Raw genomic sequence first — 16,788 nt, 5'->3', positions numbered from 1 at the left:
TCTGCGTGCATTCGGCGTATGGGCAAAGGGCAGGTCCTGGTTTCATGAAAGCCTCTCTGTTTTACTGCCCTGATATGCTTCTGCGCGTAGGACTATCATGTCTGTCTTCTCAGCGCCTGTCTCATTTCTGTCCCTGATCTAGTGCAGGGTTGCTCAATCTTTTGATGCAATTGCATTAAGCAGCAGGTAAACGGGCGTAGTTAGTGGCGTTGTCCTAGGCATGTTGAGAAAATCCCAATTGGTTGAAATGGTCATGGCATCGCTCGTTGAGCTGCGGAATGGAAGTGATTAAAACTTGAGTTAAATTGTGATTACGAGATCGTAGAATGACAAAAATGTCATTATATTGTGTGAGGATGTAAAGTAAATGGGTTACGCTGACAGTAACATTGGTATATAATTAGCGGGAAATTGAGCCCAAGTCGGGCATTGAGGCATGCTCGTTCGATGTGGTTGAAGAGAGACTTTGCATGTCTTGTGGTGCTTCATGCAGTCTAGTATGCCTACTGATAATTAAGAAAAAAAGTAGCTAATACTAATTATTAATGCTTTCACATTCTTCAGGTGGAGCTTAATTGCGTCCCTATTTAAGCCATGGGACCCTCCACTTGCTTTCAGCAGGTACTGGAAAACCTCCCTGTATTGGCCTCCATCCATTTCTGCCTGACATGCTTGCAGAAAAGAACACGCAGATGTGCTTTCCCTAAAAGGATATCCGAATTGAGGTGATAATGACTGGCTGTGTAGTGAAAGTGGTCTGCTATAAGCAGTTACAGCATGATCGGTTCCAAACAAAGCATGGACGGAGGAATGATGGGGCATAGAGTTTCTTACTACTACCTAGAGGGAAAGCTGGCAGCGCTGCACTTCAGCCACCATGGACGCTCCAAACATCATGGGGCGGTGAGCTACTTGGTGCGGGACAGTCGTATTTTTTTGGGAACATGGAGTGGCACTGCTAAGACGTTTCATTCCGAAAACGTTGTTCGTGTGTGCGCAGACTTTCACGCGAACGCAGTGTGCAAAAGCCATAGTAGTGAAAACGCATAGACACACGACGCCAATAAAGGGTTTCACTTTTCCGAAATGCCATTAAAAAGCCCCTTAAAGTATCTAAGCAACAACATTTTTTTTTTTAAACATATTTACTTTTAAAAATGCGCCTGTTAATTACAAAATATTAGCTTTTGTAGTGTTCATTACTTGGCCAATAGGAAAGCTAGCCATCTCATATTTTGGGCAAACTTTGCACTTAAATGCTCTTCTGCTCGTTTGTTGCAATTTACAGGCAGGATATTGAATGTTAGGACATTTGTAGTCATCTAACAGCTTTATTTTTCTGCTATTTTTTGGCCAAAATTTGTAGTTCTGCTGTCGGTAGCTCACCGCCCCGTGATGCTTTGAGCGCCCATGGTGGCTGAAGTGGTCTCGAGGGGCCTCCATGCAAACTCCCATAGACGGGTTGCCGGTTTTCCCTCTAGGTAATAGTAAGAAACTCTATGGATGGAGGGTTGAGACATGTGTGTGGGGATTGGAAAAGGGTTTTGCCGAACTCAGTTTGGGAAGGCCCTGCTCTGGTGTTCATGCTGTCAGTGAAGGCTTTCTTTTGTGGCTCTGCCATCACAGCTTGTGTCGTATGCCGTTGTTGCTGCAGCCATGAGTGCCTGCGGGAGTTGATAGGGGCTGGCTTCGACCCCAACACCTACCTGCTGCGGGTGACTGAGCTCATCGAGCAGCTGCCACGTCGCATCCACCCGCGATACCACTCGGCCCTGTCGTATGCGGTGTTGAAGGGCGACATGGCTTCCGTGCAGATCCTCCTGGAAGCTGGCGCCCATCCACACCACAGCAGCGACAAGTGTGTCAGCCCCCTGGCATGCGGTAAGGCCCACTCTGTTAAGGGGACACCCTGTTAAAGGCCCACTCTGTTAAAGACACTGTGTTAAAGGCCCACTCTGTTAAAGGGACACTCTGTTCAAGGCCCACTCTGTTAAAGGCCCACTCTGTTAAAGACACTCTGTTTAAGGCCCACTCTGTTAAAGGCCCACTCTGTTAAAGGCCCATTCTGTTAAAGGGACACTCTGTTCAAGGGACACTCTGTTAAAGGCCCACTCTGTTAAAGGGACACTCTGTTCAAGGCCCACTCTGTTAAAGGCCCACTCTGTTAAAGGGACACTCTGTTAAAGGCCCACTCTGTTAAAGGCCCACTCTGTTAAAGGCTCGCTCTGTTAAAGGCCCACTCTGTTAAAGGGACTCTGTTAAAGGGCCATGGGAACCTCTGAAAACGGAGGTTTCATTAGCCAGAAGGCACCAAGCACTGAATTGCAGGCATCGCCGCCATTTTGTAACCTTTTTCAGTGGCAAACTTTGGGGACGTTGCTGGTCTCGGGGGGGCTAGGCTCTACCTCCATCCACTGCTGAATGGGGATCAAGAAATCCTTTTTTGGTCTTTATGTCACAAAAAAGATGTTTCATTGTAAATCCAATTTTTTGGGTGATAAATGCATTTTTTTTTTCTGTTTTTTTCCCCCCCCGGAAGCACCATCAGCAGAGCCAGGAAGAGCCAGACAAGCGAATTTTACTGTGAAAATAAATTAACTGGAGTTATCCCGAGTGTCCCTTTAAATGTGACATTAATTTTCGCTTGCAGTGTGTGGCTATCAAAATCCTCACAAGGACCTTGAAATACTGGAGTTACGGTCACCAACCAATTTTTCGTGCTCGGCGGGACCTGAAAAATGATTTGGTTTGGCTAATTTTGGTTTAAAGTGCCAAAGCGACTCAGGCTATGAGGGACGCCGTAGTGAAGGGCTCCGGAAATTTCGACCACCTGGGGTTCTTTAACGTGCACTGACATCGCACAGTACACGGGCCTCTAGAATTTCTCCTCCAAAGAAATTCAACCGCCGCAGCTGAATTTCTTTGGAGGAGAAATTCTAGAGGCCCGTGTATTGTGCGATGTCAGTGCGCGTTAAAGAACCCCAGGTGGTCGAAATTTCCGGAGCCCTTCGCTACGGCGTCCCTCACAGCCTTAGTTGCTTTGGGACGTTAAACCCCATAAAACCAAACCAAACCATAGTCGATACTACTGATGCACTGTCAGTGGTGGTGACCTCCCAGTTTTCCCATTCGCAGTGCATTGAACATCCACGGAAACCAGCGAGCAGAAACTGAAGACAGCTGGGCGGAGAGGTTTTGAACACCTTTCCATGACCCCTCCCCTTGGAGCACCCATATGGGAATCCGGCCCCGTGTACTGTTACACTTTTACAGTGCAGTTGGCATGCTTCCCATTCGCTATTGCACGGTGGCGGCTGCTCCAGGAGCAGGACTGCTCCCTGTCGATCCCCACGCCTCCCTGCTGAGTCACTGTTCAATGGAGGGTCTTGGCTTTTGTTGGCGTCCCATCTCCAAGAGTCCCGGGAGTGTTTTGTGACTCAGGGTTGCACTTTCTTGCTGTTTCTTTCATTTTCCTTTTCGTCCAAAGCCTAGCTGTGGTGTTTGCACACTGTTCCTTTATATCTGTTTTTGCAAAAAGCGGGCCACCATTTTTTGTGTCCACATCAGACATTTCCCGCCTACGAACATGGCCCTGTCTTGCCCGGGAACCTTCGTCCTTTGTGCCAGTGCTCTAAAATGGCCACATTCAGTTAAGACCGACTGGCTGTAGTGAGAAACAGTCTGCTGTGAGCAATCACAGTACAGTTAATTCCAAAATAAAGTGGTCAAAGGAAAAGCAGGGGCTGAAGCGTGCATGGATTTAGGTACTCAACGGAGCCCAAGAGCACTGCAAGGGACCCAATCTAAGATGAGAACCCCCTGATGCAACTCAGGCTATGAGAGACACCGTATTGAAGGGCTCCGGAAGAACCTCAGGTGGTCGAAATTTCCGTAGCCCTTCACTACGGCGTCCCTCATAGCCTGAGTTGCTTTGGGATGTTAAACCCCAATAAACCAATAAGCCAACCGATGCAGGCAGCAGCTGGTTTTTAGAGCACAGCCTGTTCTTGGATTGAGTGATGCCCTTGGTTTCGGTGTAACCGGCAGAGAGATTGGGCAGCACAGCAAAGGATGAAACAGAGTGAATGCGTATTGAAGCAGAGGATGAAAGTATAGTGATAGCAAAGTGAGACCTGAAGGCCATGGCAGCAACCCGCTGCAAGGTGGGGCCAGAGTAGTGCACACTGTCGAAGATGTCATCAGTCGGGCAGGTGCTGAGTGCACTGCGAGGATTGTTGCCGCTGCCCACCAGAGAAGGCACCCGAGCGTTGCGCGCGGGCATGCGACCACAAGTACTGAAGGAGCTGCTCTCAAATTTCTCCTTGCCAATCTTTTGCTTCCAGCATTGTTGGATCCAAACGAACAGCTCATGCGGCTTCTCATCGCTGCTGGCGGGGATCTCAATCGTCTCGGCTACAGCGGCAACCCCTGTCTGCAGGTGGCCGTCAGTGACCGCAGCGCACTTCTCCGGGCCTTGCAGATGGGGCTGGATCCGTCCGTTGGCCTTTCTGATGAAACACGCAACCTCAGGCTGGCAGTGTAAGCTCCACTGATGCTCTGAATTCAGGAATTCCTCTGTAATTAGTTTCTTTCCAATGGCAGCTGCAATAGCGGCAGCAATAACACGGCACAGGTAGCATCTCGTTTATCATACCATTATGCTAGAGACAGTCGGGAAATAAACTTTGCATATAGGAAACACTTATAATAAGGGAGTAATTACTCATTGACGTCCACCCGAGCGCAGCCATACGGCTACAAAAGAAAGCTATACAGCTTTCTCAGAAACTTCGTAGTTAAAGAAAAATTTGTCCTGGTCCGGGGTTCGAACCCGGGACCACCGCTTCACCCGAGCAGTCGCTCTACCAACTGAGCTAACCGGGACGGCAAGCTTGTGGTAGGGCGAGAGCGAATTGATCCATAACTCGAAGTGGGAACAGTGTTGACCAAATGTTTAGGGGAATCCCCCAAGGTGGAGTAGACGTCAAGGAGTAATGACGTCGGGTGGACGTCAATGAGTAATGACGTCGGGTGGACGTCAATGAGTAATTACTCCCTTATTACAAATTTACTCCACCTTGGGGGATTCCCCTAAACATTTGGTCAGGAAACACTTATACTGCTAGGTTCAGTGAACACATTATTAGCGTTGACTTTGTATCTTTTCAGACTGTAAGTAAAGGGTATAGCCTAGGGCCTAGTATAGTGCTTCTGTATAACGGCTGGCTGCGGCAAACAGGCCTCCAGCTTTCTTTTAGTTTTCAGGCTTTTCTAAGCAGTTACGCAGCATGTAGTGTTGCTGCTATTCATGGTGGCCTCAATTTTTCTTTTTTTTGCAGCTGTATTTTCCACCACAAAAAAAGTGAACAACATGCGCTCAGTGTTCTCGAAACAATGCGGTACTTTGTGACAAGTCCCTCGCCTCTCAAGGACCTTGTGAACAACTGCCTTTGCGTTGGTCCTCGGTGGTGTACCCTCAACCGAGCACTTTGGTCAGCCATGCTGCAAACTCTAGGCAAGTACCACAAATGCTCGCAATCATTTCTTTACCCGATTCCTGTTTGAATGTTTTCACTACGTTCTTGCTCATTCCGCACATTTACTATGAATGCAAGGTTACGTTTCTTCAGAGCATGAATTTTGGCTAGTTGGCTCATTATGCATAAAATTAAGGGGGGGACGCGGGTCTTAAAACTAACCATTTTATTTATTGCTAAAATCTCATGAAATTTTGTATGCAGATGTGTTTTTCTCTTATGACTCCAAAAATGTAATCATAATTGAGCTGGAAGTCTTAGATCAAAAGTTATCTTAAATTCTAGTCTAATCAGGTAATTTCTTACGCAGCTGTAATGAACTTTCTCATTGCATTTTGTTGCTTTTCATTATGTCAGTTGATAGCCAGAGAATTACCATACCCGATGACATTCTTACTTTTTTTGTTTAGGCCACGTATTAATAGCAATTTACAATTATCTTAATGAATTGCAGTGTCCAAATACTGCGAGCTTTTACTCTTGACATAGTATGTCAGGATGACATGCCTCTAGTGAAAAATGAAGGATGTCACTGGGTATGGGAACTCTCTGGCGATCAATTCATGCAGTTAAAAGCAACAAAATGCAATGAGAAAGTTCATTAAAGCTGCGTAAGAAATTACCTCATTCCATTCCAAACTTTGTAAGATTTAAGACCACCACCTCAATTGTGATTACATATTTGGAATCAGAAGAGGAAAACGCATCTTTGTGCAAAATTTCATGAGATTCTAGCCATAAATAACAAAGTTAGTTTTAAGACCCTCGTCCCCCCTTGAATAACTACTTTTGTTTGGGCGAGTTAGTTCATTTTGCATTAAAGGGTCTCTGAAAGGGTGTTTGCGGTTGATTATAAAATACTTGCATTATGTACAGTACTGGCTACCGAGAGTTCGTTCATACGCACTATAGTGCGTAAAAGGCCTAGTGGCAATCAGCGATGTCGGGCTTTCGCGCGAATCCGTGTGCAGCGCGTCATGCAGCACTCGTTGCGTCAGCAGCGGACTGCTGTCATTTGTTCACTTTGCCAACTCCGCCCTGCGGGGAATCCCCGCGCACATCCGCATCCGGCAGGGGGCTGAGTGAGTGGAGTCCGCGGAGGAGCGCTTACATTTCAGCGCGCAAAAAAGTGACGAGAGGAGAGCGAAAGGCGCAAACACATGGAAATTCAAACTTTTGACTACAGATAACTCAGCTTGACGAAACGCACTTAAGGGGGGACGAGGGTCTTAAAACTAACTTTTTTTATTTATGGCTAGAATCTGATGAAATTTCGCACACAGATGCATTCTTCTCTTCTAATTCCAAATATGTAATCATAATTGAGCTGGTGGTCTTAAATCTTACGAAGTCTAGAATGTAATTAGGTAATTTCTTACGCAGCTTTAATGAACTTTCTCACGGCAATTTGTTGCTTTTATCTACATGAATTGATAGCCAGAGAGTTCCCGTACCCGATGACATTCTTCGTTTTTCTCTAAGTCATGTCATCCTGACATACTATGTCGAGAGTAAGAGGTAGCAGTATTTGACACTACAGCTCGTTAAGCTAATTGTAAATTGCTATTTATACATGGCCTGAAAAAAAAAAGTAAGAATGTCATCGGGTATGGGAATTTGCTGGCTATCAATTCATGCAATTAAAAGCAATAAAATGCAATGAGAAAGTTCATTAAAGCTGCATAAGAAATTACCTAATTACAGTCTAGAATTTAAGATAACTTTTGATCTAAGACCACCAGCTAAATTATGACTACATTTTTGAAATCAGAAGAGAAAAACGCATCTGTGTGCAAAATTTCATGTCATTCTAACCAAAAATAAAAAGGTCTGTTTTAAGACCCTCGTCCCCCCTTAAAAAATTCTTGCTGGAGGATATTTGTGAAGCGGGTTCCGAGCCGCCGCGGTGGCTCAGCAGTTATGGTGCTCGGCTGCTGTCCCAAAAGACGCGGGTTCGATCCCGGCCGCGGCGGCTAGAATTTCTTTGGAGGAGAAATTCTAGAGGCCCGTGTACTGTGCGATGTCAGTGCACGTTAAAGAACCCCAGGTGGTCGAAATTTCCGGAGCCCTCCACTACGGCGTCTCTCATAGCCTTAGTCGCTTTGGGACGTTAAACCCCATAAACCAACCATAAACCAACCGAAGCGGGTTCCTTTAACTTCCTAGGCATACCACAGCACTATTGAGAGCCCCTTTCAGAGCCCGTTTAAAGAAATAAACTTGCGCAAATAGGGAAGAAGAAAAGAGGCTTTACACATTCACCGTGTCGTGGGTCACCAGTGGGTCATGTCATGTATTCATGCTGTGCAGCAACGAATACTGAGTCCTGCGATGAATCCGTAGGTCAGCTCTCATTTACCAAAGAGCCTGCGGAAAGGTCACATGCCATTTCACTGCTGCCTTTTATTGCCAGTTTCAACAATTTCGTTTTGCCATGGCTTCTTGTGCATTGCAGCCGCGCATTGTTGTGACGCACCCAAGAAAATTAAAGGTTGCCCATCCGCGGGCCATGCCCCGTTAGGGCTCCGAAGTTCACCCCCGCAGTGAACATGTTAGTGATAGGACTGGTTTTATTTTTAGAGACAAGAGCTGCATTTGTACCTAAGCGAAATGAGTCATTGATGGCACCCGGACTACACATCTGCACTCTCAGTCAGCAAAACCGCTGCCTAGTAAGATATGAAAGGGCCTCGTTTCAGCGTATCTCAGAAGAGCAAACCAAAGGTTTCTTGTTTCTCATAAAAAGGTTGCAGATGAAGTTGATGCAAGAACTACAAACACGCACGCACAACTATGCAAGCGCAGATACCCAGTCACACCTACACACACTCACATGCACGCAGGCAGGAGTAACTACGAGTCTTCATGGCAAGGCTGAGTCATATTTAGCTAAAACCCTAAAGAACATGAAAGAAACAATCGACCAACACTAGAACCGATAAAGAGCAAGCCAAAAGGCTAAACGAATCTCAGTGAATGCAACTAGGACCCTAGGCAAAAGCAGTGTTCCTAGGCAGACCGATGCTAAGCGATGCACTCAAATAATGTGGCAAGTCACGCGTGCCCTTCCTAAAAGGTTAATTCTTTGTTCAGGAGGGCCAAAGAAGTTAGGGGAAGTTGGGAGTGCCAAGGAAGTATAGAGCCAATGTAGGAGAAATCTGTTCAGTAAGTACTTTTGTTGGGGCGAGTGGGTTCGTTTTGCACTAAAGGAATAAACTGTCATCTGTCAACTCGGAAGACTACTGACCCAGCAATCACATGCGCCAATCTCATCTCCAGCATTGTCTGCCAAGCAAGGTTCCTCGCATTCTGCCTCGTAAGGAAGTAAGCACCACTGAAGGTTTGACACTTATTCGGGCTTGGGAACGCATCGTGGGGTCACGTAAGACGCATTTGCAAACTCTTTACATCTCAGTGTTGGTTCACTTGCTATAGAAGAATGGCTGAAAATGCCCATAAAGGTCCATCAAGACTAGTGTGCCGCCTCACACAAGAACTTGTCCGCCCAGTCTGCAGAGTTTCAGTGGCGCCGCATTGTCAACAACCCAAGAAGAGAAAAGCAAGCGTGAATCTGCGGACGCGGTCGCCATTTAAAGGAATGTGCAGCTTCCTGAGGATGCCAGAAGAACGCTGCAGAAAGGACAAAAGTTCAGTTAGGAACCATTCACCAGCAGACCACAACTACTGGAACTTGTAAGGACAGTGGCCATGGGAATCGAATAAGGTGAGAGTGAGTGGTTATGGTGTGGGCTGCCTACTACAAACTACAGACGCTGTCCAGAAGATGTTGGAGACAGCAGAGGCGATAGAGCCACTGTACTGCAGGCTGATAAGAAAGGGGGCTTTGTCTTGATGCCTGTTTCTCCTTTCAAACAAAAAGCACTTTCAGCCTTAAACAGTAATTTTAAAGTGGTGAAATTTCGTCTCAACGAGCAGAAATCAACTGCTGTACAACTGCTACAAGGTCTCTCCCTGGAGAGGGTGAAAAAAAAAGCGCTGAAAAATCGAGGAATGACTTCCTAGAGGTGTTCTAGTGTTCTTTTCAGGCAAAACTCACAAGCCAGAAAGCCCACTGAGACAACTGCGTCAGAAAAGGGAACATGGCAGGCCGCAGTAAGCAAGTTTCTGCAGCAGCAGCTGAGGTGCCTACCCCTCAAGGACTTTTTCTTGGTCAGCCGCCGCGGTGGCTTAGCGGTTATGGTGCTCGACTGCTGACCCGAAAGACGCGGGTGCGATCCCGGCCACGGCAGTCAAATTTCGATGGAGGCGAAATTCTAGAGGCCCGTGTACTGTGCAATGTCAGTGCACGTTAACCCCTTAACCGTTTTGGACGAGCTGTGCTCGTCCTAGCCAAGCCGTCCCCAAACCGTTTTGGACGACTGTGGCTCGTCCTCTCTGAATAGGTTCTTCTCTTCCTCATTTCGGACGAGCAGTGCTCGTGTGTGGCTTAGATGACATTTTGCTCGACAGATGGCAGCACTGACCTGTTAATTTCGTTTTCTTCTACCGCATAAACGTTATTTTTTCCTATGGCAACCTGGGTTTAATCCGGCGGAGCGACGCGTGTTTTGCTGGCCCGTCTTCTCGGGAAAAGGCGCTCTTCTTCGTCGTAATCTTCTTCAGACGATGGTGACTGAGACACCAAAGTGTACATTGTTTCAGGGAGCGAGGACGACAGTGCTGACATTGTGCTTATCAGTTCTTCCGATGCAGAAGTGGACAGCTCAGAAGCGAACTTTGTGAGCGCGCCTCAGTGCATGAAGGTCAACGTCAGTAACATCTCTACATGACCCCCTCAGTTTCCTTTTCTTGCAGTTCCCGGTAAGATGTTCATTATAAGCTTGCCTGATGACTTGCTTGAATATATTTATCGCTCATTACCAGCAGGAAGTTGGTTTTCCATAATGTCCGAAATAATAAACTTGAATATGCTAATTTGACTTCGTATTTGCTTCAGATATTTTTTAAAGATCGAATTCGTGCTTTTTATTGTAATAATATTCGAAATCAGGAATTAAAAAAATAAGCAGTTTTGTTAAGAAATTCGTTGATATAACAAAACAGTGAAGGGGTTAAAGAACCCCAGGTGGTCGAAATTTCCGGAGCCCTTCACTACGGCGTCTGTCATAGCCTTAGTCGCTTTGGGACGTTAAACCCCACAAACCAAACCAAACCTTTCTCGGTCAAAATTCAGTGGAAGCAGCCAATGCTTCCCAAAGGCTCAACTCCACAAAGTCAGCCTTTTCTACAGACTTGGGAGACCTTTACTACTCGTTTTCACACGGACAACTCCTAGAAGCTGCCAGGAAGAAGATTGAAATCTTCTAGTGAAATGCCCTCATGTCCAGAGTTGCAAGCCTGTTCACCACTGAGGCAAAAGGCCTGAAGTTTACTTGGGAAGCACCACAGAGCCACAAAATAGTTTTAGAGCGCAGCTGTTAGGTGCTGGTTTCTGCATTTGTTTCTGTGTTTTGTTGCCCATTTCTTTCTTTCTGTGCTTTGCCTCACTGGGTTGTAACCAGCAGTGGAGGACACCCTTGAAGCTGCAAAAGCAAATGGAGCAGAGCAGGCAAAGTAAAAGCCCAACCTCCTCCCCTTCTTAGCAATCCGTGTGTTGGGGGGCACAACTCTGCATAGCAACCGTGACATCACACAGTAGTGGTAGAACGAGTGCATGCCAGATGTCTCCTTGCAGTCCAGTGAGTGAGGCGCATGGCTCCGAAGGGCCCCAGGGGTTCCAGGAAGGAAGCGGCCAGAAGCACACTTTAGAATTTCGAAAGTGTCTTCGGTATTTTTTTGAGGAAAAGAAATGCACAGTATCTGTCTCCCACAGCTGGGAAACAATAGAGCTAGAGCACCTGGAAAGCAGAGGGTAAAATTTGTAAATTGGTTTTTTAGGAAAGGCAATGCAAAACCAATAGAGCAGGAGCTTGGAAAGCAGAGGGTAAAATTTGTAAATTGGTTTTTGAGGAAAGGAAATGATCAGTATCTGTCTCACACATCTCAGTGGACACCTGAACCAGAGGGAAGGCATAACTGCCCTCTTGGAACAGTGGACACCTCAATTGTGCTTTAAGCTATGTGGGGTAGTGACAGATGTGCCCTGCATGCTTTGGCATTGTTGTGCCAGAAATGCTGCCACCTGCCAGGGTGGCAGGGCGGTTGGGGAATTTGATGTAGATATAGAGACAAGCGGGAATTTCTTACCACTTAGGAGAACATCCTGTTCCCCTCGCTCGTAACTGCTCCCAGGGCTGTGACCACCTCATGAAATAATTGGGCAGACCTCGTATTTGAGAATCAGGCATTGGTGCAGCAAGTCGAGCATATATCCATTTCTCTGTCCACAAAGCTTCCTTCATTGTTAGTGGAGTCTTTCTTGACGAAGGAATATGTGTGAAAAATAACAAGTTGTCCGTAATTGTGCATTAAATGTCTTGCTCGAATTCTTTGCCTCAATCTATTGAAAATCTGAAACAGCTGATGAGCTCCGCTCAAATTTCACATTAGGAAATAACGTAACCGTCAGCAATTTTTTATATTTATTAACCATTTTTCTGATTCTGGCTGAAGTCCTTGCTATAAATATAATCCACACACCAAGAAAAGCCTCTTGGCTTGTGAATGCACCCAGTCAGAGCTCCTCAAACGTGGAATTGTTGCTGGTCTTCTTCAAGCCGCACTCACTAGAAGCGAAGCTGTTCGCACTACATAAAAACCAGCTCTGGAAACCAGAACAATCGACTTGAAAAATCAGGGTATCCAGCCATCCAGCACTGTTGCAGCGTCTGCTGTAAAAAGGAAAAAAAAGAACGGCAGTAAGCAAGTCTCAAGTGTGCCTCAACCAAGACGGCAAGTTGCGATGAAGACTCGTCGTTACTTCTGCCCGTGTGCATGTGAGTGTGTGTGTGTGTGTGACTGGGTGTCTGCGCTTGCATAGTTGTGTGTTTGTGTTTGTAGTTCTTGCATCAGCTTCATCTGCAACCTTTTTATGAGGAACAAAGAACCTTTGGTTTGCTGTTCTGAGATACGTGGAAACGAGGCTCTTTCATATCTTACTAGGCGGCGGTTTTGCTGACTGAGTGTGCAGATGCCATCAATGACTGATTTCGCTTAGGTATAAATGTGGCTGTTGTCTCTAAATATAAAACCAGTTGGAAGTCTGCGCCGCTCTGCCATCGGCGGAGTAATACGTAGTAGTCCGTAGTAGGAAATAGTCCGCGCCGATTTTTATTTCTGCGGGCTTATTTTGCGGCTATATTATCTGCGAATGAAACTATTTATTCATGGAAACCTAAAAAACAAAATAAAGCGAAAGCAAAGCCTCCATGGAGCTGGCTGAAAGGCACTTCGCGCGTTGGTCGACTCCGCCCATCGTACGAGGGAGAATTAAAAAAATAAAGGAGGGAGCCGGACGTTAATTCGATTTAATTAGGGAAATCAGCCACACAGGGCAATAAGTCGCAGTTTCTAAGAATGCTCAGAACGTGTAGATCGTGTTCCCGCGGCAAAAAGACAAGTTCAGAATCCTCTTCAGTGCACCTTTAAGTCTCCTTTCTTCCTCCCTTCCCTTTTTTGCACAAGTTTATTTATTTAATGCATAAAATTAGCACGAAAAAATGGGACGAAGAGGGAAGCAAACAATATGGTTGCTCATTTTGTCTGCTTGTCCCTTTTTTTCAATGGCAATTTTACATGCGGTGTTGCTCTTCCTTTAAATTTTTGGCTTGCTTAACCGAAATCTTGTGTTATGGTCACATGTACTGCAGCCTGCTGTTACCATTTTTAAGGTACACATGCCATATTTACTCGAATGTTACACTAGTTTCTTTTTGTTGTTATAAAGGAACAGCCACTCCTCGTGCTGTAATCGAATCTTATGCAGAGGCAGTTGTGAAGACTATAACATATTCATGCTTATTGCTTAATGAGAGTTACGTTTATCATCAACCCTCCAACTTCAGGAACTGAAAAAAAGAGAGTTGGAATGTCATAGGACAACCAGCACAGGTCGAGCCACCAACATTCAATTAAATTGGATGGCACAGCGCGTCATATAACGAAACAACGGCGCCGCAGTGAGAAGCTAGTGACTGCAGATTGTGCACTCGCACACCGAACGCGAATTTCGGATGCTTTGCGCTGACAAGCACATGAGAGTACACGTGAGGCATAAAGCCCTTCATTGCATTCTATTAGGACACAGTCGGCTAGCCATGTTGCCAATAAGGCAACCATTACAGTTGCTATTGTAGCCTTGCTTGCCAAGTTGCATTTGCATTACTGTCATAGTTACCTTATTAGCACACGAAGGTACTCTAGCTGTCATTCGTTAACATAAGTAATCCTCTGCGGGTGGGTGGAAAGCTTTGCATTGCAATATTTACCCTGAAAAGATGCTATTGCTGGTGTCCTCAGTATCTGACACATTTTACGGCAGCATCAGACTCGCGTGCTGCTGTGCAATGGTAAAAAGATTCCTTGTTTACTGAGAGCGGTCACTCTGGTCATTGACATTCATGCTTGGCACATGGTTGAGCAACTAGGAGTGTTTTCTTTTGTACAATGTGGTGAGGGCACGGCGGAACTTTATGCGTACCTTTATACAGGTCTTACCCAAGAATCTTGCACGGCTCTCTTGAAAGGGAATGTTATGCCTTCACGCAGTAATTGTGACATTGCAAACTTGGGAAAAACTGTCATAAGGCATTTTACGGTTGTGTCGTCGTGATGATGACGGTGGTGGCAACAGCTATGACGAGAATAAAGAGACATAGGAACGCCAATTTTGTAATTGCTTTTGTTCATAAACTTCTACCCAACTTTCTGTTGTACCACGATTTTCTTTCTCACGTTGCGTTTGTATACTGTTTTTTTTTTATACTTCGTGCCCACGAAAGTGGCCCTCAGTTTACAGTTATGGTTGCACTATGTTCGGGAACTACTGAGTGAACATGGCTCGACATAACGGAATGGCAAAATATCTCAGGTTTTCTAATGAAAAGGGTCAACAAGAACTCTGACTGCTTTCTCTCTTCTGGGTAAAGCGAGCATCAGCTGCGATTTGGTTAGGATATATGGATAGGTGTGTTCGATTACCTTGAAAATGCTCTTATGCTCTGGTTTTTCCTGTTCTTTGCAGACTCCCCGTTTAAGTTGAAACACCTCTGCCGCGTGATCCTGCGAAAGTGGCTGCATGACATCCATGGTCACTACTTCGAAGAGCTCATTCCAAGGGCAAATTTCCCACCAGCCATTGAAAGCTACCTTATGTGCAAAGACCTCAGCAACTTCGCCTGAAAGGCATAAGCAGGCGCCTATTGAATGCCTGTTGGAAGATATACAGCAGGTTATTTACGAGTGTAATATAAATATAAGAATGCATTTATATGTGTAACAGATGTTAGTGTTTACTTTTGCCTCCTGAGCTGGTGTGGTCAAAAGACAACTGGGTTTGATTGAGGCAACCTGTTCTACAACTGGTGTCTTGATGCAGAAAACCTGCTGAGTAGGAAGGAGACTGTAACGACCCTGTAGCATGTGTATAAGGTGTTTTTTAGCACCTTATTTCTTGAAGTGTAGCATGCATGCCCAACTAGCGCAGCAGCAAACGTTACTCAGGGATAAGAAGTTGATGGCTCTGTGTTAACTCACAGACATGAAAATGGAGAAACGTTTTGCAATAAGCAAAGTACACAAATTTTAATTTTAAAACTTCAGCTTTATAGCTAGCATATTTTGCATTGCAGTACACTACACTCAGTTCTGCTGCGAGTAAAGGTTTCTGGCAATTTCATTCCATTTCTGGAAATTTCAATGAAAACCAACCTCCAGCTAACCGCATTGGGTTCTTTATGCTTTTAATTGGAAACTAAATGTAAAAATGTTGTCTCTAAACAGGTTTTTGCACACATTGAAAGGTCCCTGGCAGGGCTAGCGTTCATTTCAAATGACCATGATCTGTGTTAGCTTCTAAACCGTATGATATTGTTATAAACAAGTGAAACTGAGTGCTATAGTCAAATACAACTTAAAGGGGTAAAGGGGTCATGACACCATTTTTCAGACTCTAGCTATTTATTGCATGTTGTTCGCTATCCATGTCGGAACAACTGGACAAAATAGCTCATTTGGTGCAGCCAGTAACTTGTAATTGAATTTTTAAAAGTTGTCCTGAACCATGTGGAAGCCAGGCAGCACTGGCACGCTCGCGGTTCGTGACGACATAGACGGACAGTCACGTGCTCGCTCACCACTGAACTGAGGGGGGATAGGTCTATGTGCAGGCTTGGGGTGTGGTCGGGCGAAGGGGTACAAAAGCAACAAAGACCTGTGTCCTCTTCTTTTCTATGCAACTTCTGCCCGGTCTCAGCAACTTTGGACTCGAGTAGGCGCGCGCACTCAGTTTTGTAGCGAATGACGCTGCCAGACTATGTCGTCACTTGGGCTACTTCAAAATGGCCGTCGCTGCCAGGGTCAGGGGCTTGGAGCCGATAACTTCAAATTGCAATTCATAGCTCAAATGCGCACATAGAGTAGTACTTCTTTTTTAAATGTGCATAATAACGTCGCGGCTAGTAGCTTCAACGTAAACGCGTGGTTTGCTGGTGGAGCGGCGGGTCTCCCAAAGCTCTCTCTTTTGCTCTTTGGGTCTCCTTGCGGTGTTTCGTGTCATTTTTTTTTTCTTTGTCCTTCCTCTGCCCAGTTGCTTGGGTCGTGGACGTAGTCGTCCGGAGTGAAGTATCTTCTGCAAACCACCACATTCTTTACCGTTGTGTTTGTCAGGAAGGCCGATGATGCATTGGAGCCAGACAGGACTCAACTCTCAATCTTCTGTAAATCTGTGCCGGATCGTGGTTCGACTGCTGTCGCTGCGTGCGCATCCAACGACGAAGCAGCGTCGTTGCATTTTCTCCGTACACTGAACGATCGAGAGGCGCGATCGGCTCGACCACCTAAACTTTTTAGAGAGTGCATCCTTTCATGCATCTGTTTGTTAGCCCCAGTTAGCGAGCCACCTTTTCATTTAATTTTTTTTTTGTAGGCCTAACCCCATCGTTTCACGACCGGAGGGACGGGAGTTGGTTTTGTTCGAAACACACGGCGAAGCGCGGGCCCGGCAACCGTCCGTTTGCTTTTTTTCCCGTGTGTGTGTGTGTTCTGTGTGTTTCTGTCTTTTCGCCGCTGTTCGAAACACACGGCGAAGCGCGGGCCCGGCAACCGTCCGTTTGCTTCCCCCCCCCCGTGTGTG

The 16,788-nt window shown here is 45.9% G+C and overlaps 1 protein-coding gene across 1 annotated transcript in view; it reads left to right on the top strand.

Moving 5' to 3' along the window:
* LOC149332816 (uncharacterized) overlaps positions 1-14,934 on the top strand; it is a 34,146-nt gene extending 19,212 nt beyond the window's left edge. The window contains exons 6-9 of the mRNA XM_089558414.1: positions 1,655-1,881; positions 4,344-4,539; positions 5,340-5,515; positions 14,680-14,934. Of these exons, the coding sequence (XP_089414540.1) occupies positions 1,655-1,881; positions 4,344-4,539; positions 5,340-5,515; positions 14,680-14,837 (757 nt within the window). The 3' untranslated portion in view covers positions 14,838-14,934. The remainder of the gene's footprint in view (positions 1-1,654; positions 1,882-4,343; positions 4,540-5,339; positions 5,516-14,679) is intronic.
* The last annotated feature ends 1,854 nt before the right edge of the window (positions 14,935-16,788 follow it).

The sequence above is a fragment of the Amblyomma mixtum genome, chromosome 8, assembly GCF_055824585.1.
Source record: "Amblyomma mixtum isolate Tamu chromosome 8, ASM5582458v1, whole genome shotgun sequence".
Taxonomy (NCBI): domain Eukaryota; kingdom Metazoa; phylum Arthropoda; class Arachnida; order Ixodida; family Ixodidae; genus Amblyomma; species Amblyomma mixtum.
This window is presented reverse-complemented; position numbering and strand designations above follow the sequence as displayed.